The 11,669-nt window shown below is 37.6% G+C and overlaps 2 protein-coding genes across 7 annotated transcripts; both read left to right on the top strand.

The window, feature by feature from the left end:
• The first annotated feature begins 533 nt into the window (after positions 1-533).
• Positions 534-1,895, top strand: LOC120112857 (Gibberellin-regulated family protein). Of its 2 annotated transcripts, none has more exons than XM_039132804.3 (4): positions 534-703; positions 1,075-1,155; positions 1,250-1,283; positions 1,375-1,895. In XM_039132804.3, the coding sequence occupies exons 1-4, from the start codon at positions 635-637 to the stop codon at positions 1,554-1,556; spliced, it is 366 nt and encodes a 121-aa protein (XP_038988732.2). In that variant the 5' UTR covers positions 534-634; the 3' UTR covers positions 1,557-1,895. The 2 variants fall into 2 exon arrangements, with proteins under 2 accessions (XP_038988732.2, XP_088569895.2); XM_088713769.2 differs by having other exon boundaries at positions 560-703; positions 1,037-1,155.
• A 1,831-nt stretch (positions 1,896-3,726) lies between these two features.
• On the top strand, positions 3,727-10,660 carry LOC103714669 (uncharacterized). 5 transcript variants are annotated; one of them, XM_089928105.1, is made up of 8 exons: positions 3,727-3,842; positions 5,027-5,073; positions 5,881-5,946; positions 6,572-6,732; positions 7,369-7,497; positions 9,566-9,687; positions 9,848-9,969; positions 10,098-10,660. In XM_089928105.1, exons 5-8 carry the CDS (start codon positions 7,377-7,379, stop codon positions 10,399-10,401), a joined length of 669 nt encoding a protein of 222 aa, XP_089784231.1. In that variant the 5' UTR covers positions 3,727-3,842; positions 5,027-5,073; positions 5,881-5,946; positions 6,572-6,732; positions 7,369-7,376; the 3' UTR covers positions 10,402-10,660. The 5 variants fall into 5 exon arrangements, with proteins under 5 accessions (XP_089784231.1, XP_026663297.3, XP_026663298.3 ...); XM_026807496.4 differs by lacking the exon at positions 5,881-5,946; XM_026807497.4 differs by lacking the exons at positions 5,881-5,946; positions 6,572-6,732.
• Positions 10,661-11,669: the final 1,009 nt, after the last annotated feature.

The following is an 11,669-nucleotide window of genomic DNA, read 5'->3' as shown; positions in this document are numbered from 1 at the left end:
CTACCCCTCCTACCCCTCCCCCCTCCGCCGCCTCCTCCCCACCCTCCTACCCCTCCTCCCCTTCCCTCCGCCGAACAGAAGGATTCTGTTCGGTTGAGGGTTGCCGAACAGAAGCCTTCTGTTCGGCACTGGATCGCCGAACAGAAGCCTTCTGTTCGGCACCGTTCAGCCGAACAGAAGAATTTTGTTCGGCGATCCAGTGCCGAACGGAGCACGAAACGGAGGAGGAGGAAGGGGGTGTACTGAGAAAATTTCAAGGGCAATATGGTAATTACACTAAAGGTTAGTTTGGGTATTTTTTTTTAATTTTTGGGGGGTGTCCTGAGCAATAGGGGGGGTGTATTTAGAACTACCCCTTTTCTTCTGTCCCTGCAAAGCTACCAGGGACACGGGCCAAAAACTACCAACTGCCCTCTCCCTCTGTGTGTGTGTGTGTGTGTGTGTGTGTGTGTGTTCAACTTCCCCAACTGTAGCATTATTGCATTCTTTTTTTGTGATTGCATGATGTGTACTGTCTTTTTGTGCATAGAGCCAACCCCAACGGCCTATATCAACCCCAGCTCCCTCACCAAATCCTCAGCCAGGAGAACACAAGGCTTTCTAATCCCAGTATTCTTCCTTCTTTAGCTCGGCCATGGCAAGCAAAATGCGCATGGTGGTTCTAAGCTTTGTCTTCATGCTACTCCTATCCATTGAAGGCCAGGTCTCTCCCTCTCTCTCTCTCTCTCTCTCTCTCTAAAGCTGTGCTCATGAACCATCCATAAAGTGTCAGTGGAGATCCATGTCAATTACATGCATTGCATTGTTTTGTTTCAGAGTACCATGATTTTTCAGTTGAACATCTGATATGATCCATAGAATTGGACCAGTTTGCTTGCCTGGGCCAGGTTAATTTATTCAAAACTGGAATTAAAATCTTAGTTATCCATACAATTGGGACCTTGTTCTTGCAAGTATTTAATAATGCATAACGCATGCATAAATTCTGACCCTATTCAAACACATTGCCTCCTTAATAATAGCAGTACATGTACAGACTAGAGAAGCATAACAGTAGCTGCATGGTGAATGCAGGCTAATCACCATTCTCCAAGTCCAGCTGCCCAGCCAGGAAACACTCCAGCCCCAAATCCTCAACCCATCAAATTTCCCTTGGTAAGGAGGCTCAACTAAGCCCTTCTCTTGCCATCTTTATAATTCACTTGAAATTTTCCTAGCCAACTAAAACTCTATCATGCTTGAATTGCAGTATGGAACAACTCAAGGAAGCCTCCAACCCCAAGGCAAGAAACATTTTCTTCCCCATTTTAACTTCACTCCTTCCTACATCTCACCTCCTTCGCTAAGAATTATGTGATCATGAACCTCTTGCAGAATGCCCGGTCCATTGCGCATCTCGATGCTCGGCGACTGCCTACAAGAAGCCATGCATGTTCTTCTGCCAGAAGTGCTGCTCCAAGTGCCTCTGTGTGCCTCCCGGCACGTATGGGAACAAGGAGTTCTGCCCTTGCTACAACAATTGGAAGACCAAGAGAGGGGGACCCAAGTGCCCATGATGGATGATCTGATCTTTCTTTATGGGCTTTCCCTGTCTTTGGAGTACAATGTAGCTATCTACGTTTTTTGTTGAGCCAAGTTGTAGTTATGTTCCAATCATCAGGCACCTTAGCTAAATATTTGGACAAGGTTGGGACTGTAGCCAGGTTCCACAATGCTGTATTGATGGTTGAAAGGGTACTCTCTTGTTGTATATATCTTTGACTGTTCTGCTTCTTGGCCGTTCCCTAGGCTTTGTCAAGTTGGATGCGGTGTAACTAAACTTCAAAGTGGATCGAGGACATTCAGATCAAAATAAAATGGGTTAAAAAGTATGCAGTAATACTTTCTCTCCTGAACTTGGCTTAGCCTGAAGCTCTGTTTCGGTTTTCTGAGGAGTGATTCATGATAAATGTTGATTTTTATGCATTTTAACTTCAAAATAAAACTCATTTATTCCCTCAAGAAGAACTAAAACCTTGTGTGCATTCTGATAAACAATGCGAGGAAAATGAGGTGCTTCACCTCTTTGGTTTCTCAGAGAGTGATAAAATAATCATTTTCAATGGAAAACAGAGTAAACAGAAAATAGAAGTAGTGTTTTCCATTATTTGATTGCACTTATAAAAGAGAATGTTGTAGAGGAGGGGCTTTGCTCTTATTTAGGTATGCAATATATTTTATTCGACATTTAAATAAAAAATAATCAGATTGAGTTTTATCTATGTATAGGACGTTCAAGAACTACGTGACCTTATAACTGATTGATACCTTCTTACATTAAAAACAAGTCAACTTATTATCGATTTCAACATACACACACTCACACATATACATATACATACTATGTATGTATGTATTTATGTATGTGTGTATGTGTGATGTATATGTATGTATGTATGTGTGTGTCTATATATGTCTATATATCACTTTGGTTTCTATGTATAGCTTAATAAGAGTAGTGTCAATTACTTCTATGTATCTTCAAGCTGTTTCATGTGATCACTTTGGTTTCTTTGAAGTATCTGAGCTGTAGGAGAACTTGTCCATATGCTCACTGGGATTTAGGTGGATATGATTTTAACCTAAAGATGGGATACTGTCCTGCTTAAATTGGTAGTATCCAGATTAATAGGTTGATTTTTTTTAACAATTTAGTAACATCTTATATGTGCTTCTAGCCAATCATTTGACTGTAAAATACTAAGTAGATTTGATGTGAGAAGAGGAAGAGGGATGATGTACATGTCAAACAGGAACAAGAGAAAAAACATTTTCAAAGGCTTATTTTACATGCATAGGATGGCAATGGCAAAGGATGTTGAAGCAAAACAGAGTAATCAAAGACAATGGACATAAAATTATCAGCCTATTAGGCAAAAATACCAGATGAGGTGGTTGGAATTTCTGCACAGATGTGCATGTACTCAAAGGAATTTTAAAAAAAAAAAAAAAAACTTCGTGGGAGAGATTGGATTCGTTTCAATTTATCTTAGAAAGGGGAAGAAGATTTGAACTGACATACATGGTTATAACTGACAAGGATCTGAACAATAATACAAATAGATGAAAGTTAAGTTTTTTGGTGTTTTCTTCTTGCAATCAGAAAGTTTGTTAAAATATTTAATTATCCAATTGTAAACACATGGGATAGTTATATTGTAATCCATGGTTTTGCTTATTTGCTAATGGATATGCACTAAATTTCCCTAAATGTTCATTAGAAATGAACTGAGGTTGTATGTCTGAGTTGGCTTAAACAATGAATGATGGACCCTATGGGATCTCATCAGGTGCAGATCACCTCTTGAATGTCCCTCAGCAAATGATCAATTTTCTCCTGATTATAATTTTTTTTTTTTTAACAACATTCTCCCTCAGTTATTGCCTTTTAAGCCACTGAATAGATTGCATCAAAACTTTTCTTTTTCTTAGGTTGCACAATAAAAGAGTTGCAAGAACAATTTATTGCATCTTTTTTCTTGGATTTGTTGCATGATCTTGTTATTTCAATTTCATCCTAAGAATGTGAGTGACTCAGTGGTCTAAGGGGGTTTAAATGTTGTGGTTCAATCATTGTCTCATCTATCTCTGCATATGTCTGTTGTGGACCGCTCAAGGCCCGGTCCGCTTGACCGGCCTCACCCGAGCTTGGCCCAGCCCAAGCTCACATCAGAAAAAAAGAAGAAGAAAAGAGTAAAACTGATCCGTCCGACTCGTGGTTCTTCCTTTTTCGGATAGACTTCACGGCTGTCCGTTATTGTGCTTGCCGGAAATCGGGGCTGTCGGACGCCGCTGGAGCCGAGGTAACGCCCTCTCCTTCCTCTCCTCTTCTTCCTTTTCTTCCCACGACTAGGAATCGGGGCCGCCGGCCGAGAAATCGGCCGGAAATCGACCGGCAAAAGAAGACCCTGTTTTCCCCTGTCTTTCTTCCTCTTTCCGACAACCGCAGGCGCCGGCGTTCGTCGCCGAGCGCCTTGGCCCTTCTTTGCATCGGCCCCGGGCCGGAGCCAGACCCCAGCCGCCGGCATGCGGGCTGGGAATCCGAGGACAACCGAGCCCAAAACCCCCCTGTTCGACCCTGTTTTGGGTTGGATTCGGCCGGACGGCCACCGCCGCCGGCTTCCCTCTGCTTCCCGCCACCGCCGCCTCGCCGGATCACCATGGCTAACCACCAGTCCACCCTCCGCCTCCCCCCTGTTTACCAAGAAAGAAGAAAGGAAGAGAGAAGAAGAGAAGAAGAAGAAGAAGAGGAGAGAGAATCATCCCTCTTCCTCTCTCTCTCTCCTCTTTTTTTCTCTCTCTACTTTCTCTCTCTTGAACATCTATGGAATCTAGTATAAGGTCCTGTCGGCATGATCTACGAACCTGTGTTGACCCAGTAATAGGGCCCTGGTGCCGGGCTGCCTACTAAACCGAGCGCCCCAACCATGGAATGCCGTACCGGCCCGTACGTACCGGGCCGGTCCTAGACCGGTACCAAAACCACAAGAAAACCGGTATTTTTCGATTTTTTAGCCGAACCGGCCGGTACGGAGCCCGTACCGGTCGGAACCGGCCGGTACTGCTTGGTACCGGCCTCATACCGCCGGTTCGCACCGGTACGATTTTTTTTTTTTTTTTAAGAACCATAGCGCCTCGCGCTGTGGTTTTTGAAACCACCGCGTACCGGCCGGTACGGTACCGGTACCTGCCGGTATGTACCAGACCGGACCAGTACCGTACCGGTCCGGCCGGCCACTGGTACGCCGACCGGTACCGGTACGGCGGACCTTGGCCCCAACCCTGTTGTATGTTTTTAAAATCTTTATTGATGAACTATGTTGATTAACTTTGGCCCTGATCAAGTCTATGCCCTATGAGTTAATGATTGAATCGCTCAAGCCTGACCCATCCAAAATCGCCGAACACTGTCACTCGACCAACTGTCTTCTTTCTTATTTATTTTAATTCGAATAGAAATTAATCTCGCTTTCAATATTTTTAATAGGGTTAACTCAATTGCCTAGTGAAGTTTAACGGCTTAAAACGAAAGAGGTAAGTAAATCTTGTATTCCTTACTATTTTTTAAACTTGTAAATAAGGCTTATACTCCTTACTAAATTTCAAACTTGTAACTAGATTCTTGCACTCTTTATTATCTTTTAAATGATCACATCTTCCGTGCATAAAATCTGCTTGTGGAAATATCCTGCTTTTCTTAAAATTATGGATTAGCATATGTGTTATGAAAATCGTGTTTTATTATGAAAAATAGTTTCATGAATGATTTGATGGAAAATAGCTTTGTTATGAAATCTGAATCTAATCATGTTGTTTAGTGTTTTTCATCTATTTATACGTATGTTTTATGAAAAATATATAAGCTTTCTAAAGGTTCTCAGATAGCTATGTATGATCTCTTGAATTGAGAAAATCGACATCCGGAGCTAGCATCCATACGAACACTAGCCCCGCCAATGGGTATAAAGTTGACATGCGCACATAAATCTATAGCGATTATGAACACTGCTCTGTCACGGGTATAAAGTGACCATAGCACGAATATCTATGAGCAATATCTTGAACTATGATATGGCTAAATGGTTGAAAGATGATTTATGTATTTATTAGCAAAATAAATTTGGAGTTATGTTTATGAAATATGTATGATTTATGCACGCATGATTTGCTATGACTTGTTTTATTATACTGTATTATGAAATGTTTATTTTGAAATATCTGTTATTTTTCTTAAATGATGCATTGATACGGAAAAACTTATGCTTGATGCGGTAAGGTAGTGAAATGTTTACTTACTGAGCTGTCGCTTATATATCTCTATTTTTATTTTTCTTTCTTTAGGGGAATAGGATCGGTAGGAACGAAGGATGGTCCAGGCTTAGAGTTCGCGCTAGCAAACTTGGCAATGTATATAGCAGAGCAGAACCTTAGTTCTTCAGTTGATTATGAAATTGTAGTTAGTGATTTTCTGAGTAGTAATAAAATTGAATTTCTATTGATTCTCTAATTATGGGTTTGGTATTTATGTCTGGATTTAGGTGCTCTGAACCAATATTAGTTTTTATTTAATGAATAATGAAATTGAATTCCTATTGATTCTATTATATTTGAGATAGATCTGAAAGTTAAATATAATGTTGGCTTCGTGTTATCGTGGGCTGTATGCCTCAGTAGCACAGCCGTGTTATGCTCCGAATCTAGGGCGTGACAAATCATGCTCCGGATCTGGGTCGTGACAATATCAACTTGTGATTAACATGCAAGCTTTTGAGGTGTGTCTACCTCATCTTCTTGATGGATATATTGATATATTACATAATTTATTTTCTCATATATATATATATATTATTTATAGATAAAAATAATGTTTCATTATTATCAACTATTTTGTGGATCTATAGGAAGTAGCACAGCCGCTGGATCTTAGTTGAATGATTCAAATGTTGTATTTACTAATTTATATTGGAACCGGTGGATTCATATCCAACGGTCCATTTTGATGGGAGGAAACTAAGAGTTGCTTCTAATTCAGAAAAGAGCTGAAATATCCACTTGAGAGTTGACGCTCAAACCCAATCCGACCCAGATACCATCCCTGTTTGGATCTCTTTCTTCTTCACCGATCTGAGAATTCCATCCACCTTGCACCCCAGTTTCTCTCTACCCGTTCATCGACCGGCTGGCGCTCGCCGGGTAAGTCTCTCTCTCTAACTAATTTTATTTTATGAACATAAAGATTGTTTTGATAAAAATCAATTTAATTGGAATTCCTTTCCATTCTAGCTCTTAATTGCTAGTGGAGCTTCGTAAGCCGAAGCGTCCTCCAAGTTTATTTGAGCCTCATGGATAATCTTTATTTTCCAAGGGCATGTCAAGGTTTAGGTATTTCATTTCATTTTATTTTATTTTTAAAAAGCTAGGCAAATTTTGAGAATTTGCTGTTCTAAGTCAACAGAAAGTCTTTAGAAAATTTGAATAAGGAGTTGTCAAAGTAGTGCGTATTGCAGATAATTAATTTAGGTAGATGTTGTTTAAATCTATGGGCCATATTTTCATCCTTTTTGGATTCACATTGGTTGCACAATCTGTGCTGACTTTATTTTTTTTACTGAACATGTTGATCGAAAGCTTGGTTATGTAGTGCACAATTTCCTTTCTTTTCTCGTTTATTTTTTATGGGTTGTCTTCTAGTTTTTCTTAGTTTCGAGTTATATAAATGACATATGCACGTGAAGATCTGCTAGTTTTCTTGGAAGATATACATTTTATTACAATCATTATGGTATTATGTAATTGGTCTTATATTTGGATTTGGGTTTCGTGGCGCAGGAATTGGAATGGCAGATGGTGCACATAATGAACTTGAGGACCTTGGAGGTCTAACTACATCAATAGGGAAACTAAACATCAAAAATTCTTCATTGCCATCGGCTAGGGGAGATCAAAATGATCTACAAGGTTTGAGTTCATGCTCCTGCTAATGCTTTGTGAAATCAAATACCTGACTTTCTTCTTGATATGTTATCTTGTCGAGTATTTTGGCTTTAGATCTTGTTCTTGGTCTGTTATTATCACATAGAATGTTATAATGGCTCATGATAGTTTTCAAAATTTTAATTGTTGTACTCTATGGACCTGAAAATGACATCCTTTTGAACTTTTGTTCTTGTCATGTAAAGGACAGTTATCATCAAGAGTTGGTTCTTTGTGAATCTAGGTGCAGATTTAGCACATTATCAAGTGATCATTTCCACTTGTTATAACGTATATTACCCAAAATCGTTTGGCACTTTATTGATATAATTTTCTTAACCTTTGGCCTTCAAGTTTTTCTTTTTCTAACTATATAAGAAATCCTTTGGTGACTTTTTAGTTTATATATATTTGCTAAAGTATTGATCTTTTATTGTAATGAATGAAAAACCATTGAAAGTTGAGTGTCCTGCTCTTGTTGGGACAACAGATTCACCAGCTATATTAGCGTTGATACGAGGTGTTGTTCAAATTTAAGAAAATATAATCATACTCTATATTAGCTTTAGAATATTCTAACATCCTGAAAATTAGGTAGCTGCACATGTCAAGGGATGTTCAAATCATCTTTATTTTTCGAGGGTTACTTGAGTTGCTATTGTCAGATGTTCTGCTTATGCCTTTTTTTAAGTAACATACCAGGTGATTTATATTGCATAATTTTAGATGCACATTCTTTAAGTTAGCCTAACATTCATGGAAGTATACCCTAGATGAGAGGCCCCAAAAAACTTACTGAGTTAATTTCATGGAAATGTCTAATTGACACATTTACACTAAGCAAGCATGTTCGAGATGACAAAGATACTTCCATGCACGATGGATAGCATTGTTCTCTAACACATAATAGATTGCTTGAAATTAGTGATTTTGTCATATATTATATATGTTAAATAGGTTTAATCAATACATGGAGTGGGATGGTCCCCTATGTTATACAGCACGTACAATGTCTCAAATAATGATATGCTCTGTTAATATACAAATGCCATTTTCTTTTCCTTTTTTAATTAAATATGGCACAGATAGGCTTCATTTGCCACTTCATTTGAGTTATGCCATGATATTACTATCTCCAATTGACACTTGGCAAATCCAGCAACAGAAAATCAAGGGCCTCCAAACTCAAAAAAGCCCATCTGTGAGAACAGTTTTGAAGTCAACTTACTAACTACACTGGAAAGCTTGTGTGCTGTTATGTGTCTCTTATGTCAGGTCCTACAAAGTTTATGGGAGCCAACCTTGTGCCTTAGAATTTCCTTTTTGTAGAGATATTATGGTTTAGGCAAATGAATTGGGGTTATCCTTAGTTAATTTTACCACCATTGAAAATAAATACTAGACTTTGACTTTTACTTTTAGTTCCATTATCTGAATTATATCATTTTTTTTTAAAAAAAATGTGGTTGTTATTGCTAATTATAAGTAACCAGATGCAATTTTAGGAGGTAAAGGAATGTGTGATTTTTAGGTGCTCAACCACTTTTTAAGTTCCTGAAAACCTTTGTAATCACTATTGCTCATTTGTTAAATCAATGGCATATATACTCAATGGCTGCTTATAAATACATAGATAGTACATACACACACACACAATATATACACGCATACATACACACATATACATATAATATTGTATATTGAATATTTCAATTTTTTCATGTATTATTGGAAGGACTAGTTATACTATATGATATCTATGGTTGAAAAAAGAATATATATATATATATACACATATATATATACTTATTCTATGTTTTTGGGAGAACGAGAGTTTATTGTGTGGGTTATATGACGTATGTTCTAGTTTCCCATGGTCATCCAGTCGGTAATTTTGAATTTGTTTTACCCTGCAATGTTATATCCTCTCTGCGCATTTGCTATCTATAGGTTTTAAAGAGTTTCCATGGAGTTTGAATCTTTAAAAGCATCTATTATAGTTGATTTATAAGGAAATAACTAGATTTGTTGACTTAGCACAATTTTGTTTCAGATGATGGAAGTGATAATTTTTGGTTTGAAGATGATCTTTCAAATGAAATTGTAGATGATGGCTCGAGTCATGCATCTGTATTGAACAGAGAAGGGAGGTGCAGGCACAACAAAAATCATACAGTATCCTTTCAGACTGTACCAAATCATTCACTTATCGTCGTCTGCTAGCTTATGTGTGCAGATTTTTTCTAATTCATTACTGATTTTCATGTCTATATGTACAAGATCTTCTCAAAACTTTTTGAACCATGACCCTTTGGACAACTTGACAAAATTTTGGATGGGATATCGAGACGGTATAACAGCAGGCAAGGAAGCTTCTGCACAAGAGGGTTTTAATGTTGGCTTTAGGCAATCTGTGCATGTTGGTTATAGATGGGGCCTTGTCAGGGGCATTACTAGGTAAAAAGAGGTTCCTGCTATGAGTCCTGATCTATATGCATGAATATGTCAAGTCATTTTTGAAATCTCTTGATTTGTACTGATTGCCCTTCTTTCTTTTAAAATTTTTTTGGTAATTATAAACACAGTGTGCTCGCTGGCCTCTCAGATTCCTCTAAAGAAAAGTTGGTGAAGAAATTTGAGATCAGGGATAGGTTCCTGAATTTGGATAAATCTGTGCAAGCAATATCCGCAAATGATGCTCTCAAAATGTATAATAGCATCTTACAGAATGGATCAGTGCATTCTCATGATCATTCAGAAGGAGATCTGCAAGCAGCATCCTTGACAGATGAAGATTCAAGCTCCAATAAGTTAGAGAATATTTATAAGGACCTTATTTCTCTTCTCAATGATGCTCCAGAACTTAACGTGAATGCAATTAAGACATGAGTTGGTTGAATGTTGTCCTGTTGAAGGAATGTTCTGGTATTATATGAATGAACAAATTGCTTGTATTCCTTATATGGTGGCCTATCAGTTACATTTCACTGCAAAATTGTCACCATACCATTCTGTGTTAGCGCATTATAGACTGGAGTTGTGTAATCTGTAGAGATATGCTTTTTGTTGGTTTATTGTAGCTTCTTCTTCCTTGTAAGTCATTACAATAAATGTTATGACGAAACAATTCCAGACTAGTTTATTTCAATATTTTACCTGTTATTATATTATATGCAATCCATATTTTATATAGTTATTGATTTTGGTTAAAGATATTATATTTTTATTTTTAGAGGAAATGTCTAGATGGACAGGTTTTACTTCTGACTCTGCTAAATTATGACATCAAACCATTTAAGTGCAAATATTATAAAGTCTACTTCTTCAGCTTATGTTTCCTTTTTTAGCATGGAAAGGCTATCTTGGGCTGTTGCCTTCAAGTCATTGATAATTGGAAGAGATTCATATCCGTTTTTAAAAAACTCAAATGCTTCTATAGTCTGAAGAAGTCAGCTCCAGCTCATGTTTGGTCTTACTACAGCATCATATTTTGTTTGGGTTATGCTAATCATCAGCTGGTTGGTAAATGTCTGTATGACATATCAAATTAGACATCCACATTGTTGATCATAATTTACAACGTTCAAAAATACCTATAAACAACATAATGTTTTTGGGTCTCTTTTGCATCAAATGTTTTGGTTTATGTTTTACAAGCATTCAATTGTACACACATTCAATTTTACAAGCATTCAAGTCTATCGGGTTGTGTGTTCCCAAGCATTTTACAATCTGAAGATTATGTTTGATTATGTGAATTTTCCATCTTAAGTTCCTACCATGCATTTTAACTAACACACAAACTCATGGGTACCATTCATTTCATGTGTAGCCTTGATAGATAGGTGACCTCCAAAATATGTGATTTTCTCTAGGTACTTTAAATATTACAGATTATAGTAATTGATTTACATACTTTAATTTAATTGGTTCAAGCATTGATACTTTTCTTTTTCATCATTTTACTGCAGTTTGTCTATTTGCTAAAGTTAATGTTGCTGCTATTATATGGGGTAAATGTGCCTGACCAATGTTCACCATCATTTTAGATCAAGACCTCCTTAAACTTTATCACATGTCTAGTTTAGCAAAAAGATAGGAAAAGAGTTGCCTCATTCCATAGGAGTACCAGACTGTTCAAATACTTGATGGAATCA

This window comes from Phoenix dactylifera, chromosome 17 (assembly GCF_051530095.1).
Source record: "Phoenix dactylifera cultivar Ajwa chromosome 17, Ajwa_hap1_PhDact_Kaust_v1.1, whole genome shotgun sequence".
Lineage (NCBI taxonomy): Eukaryota > Viridiplantae > Streptophyta > Magnoliopsida > Arecales > Arecaceae > Phoenix > Phoenix dactylifera.
Note: the sequence above shows the minus strand (reverse complement) of the source record. Positions and strands in the feature narration are given on the sequence as shown.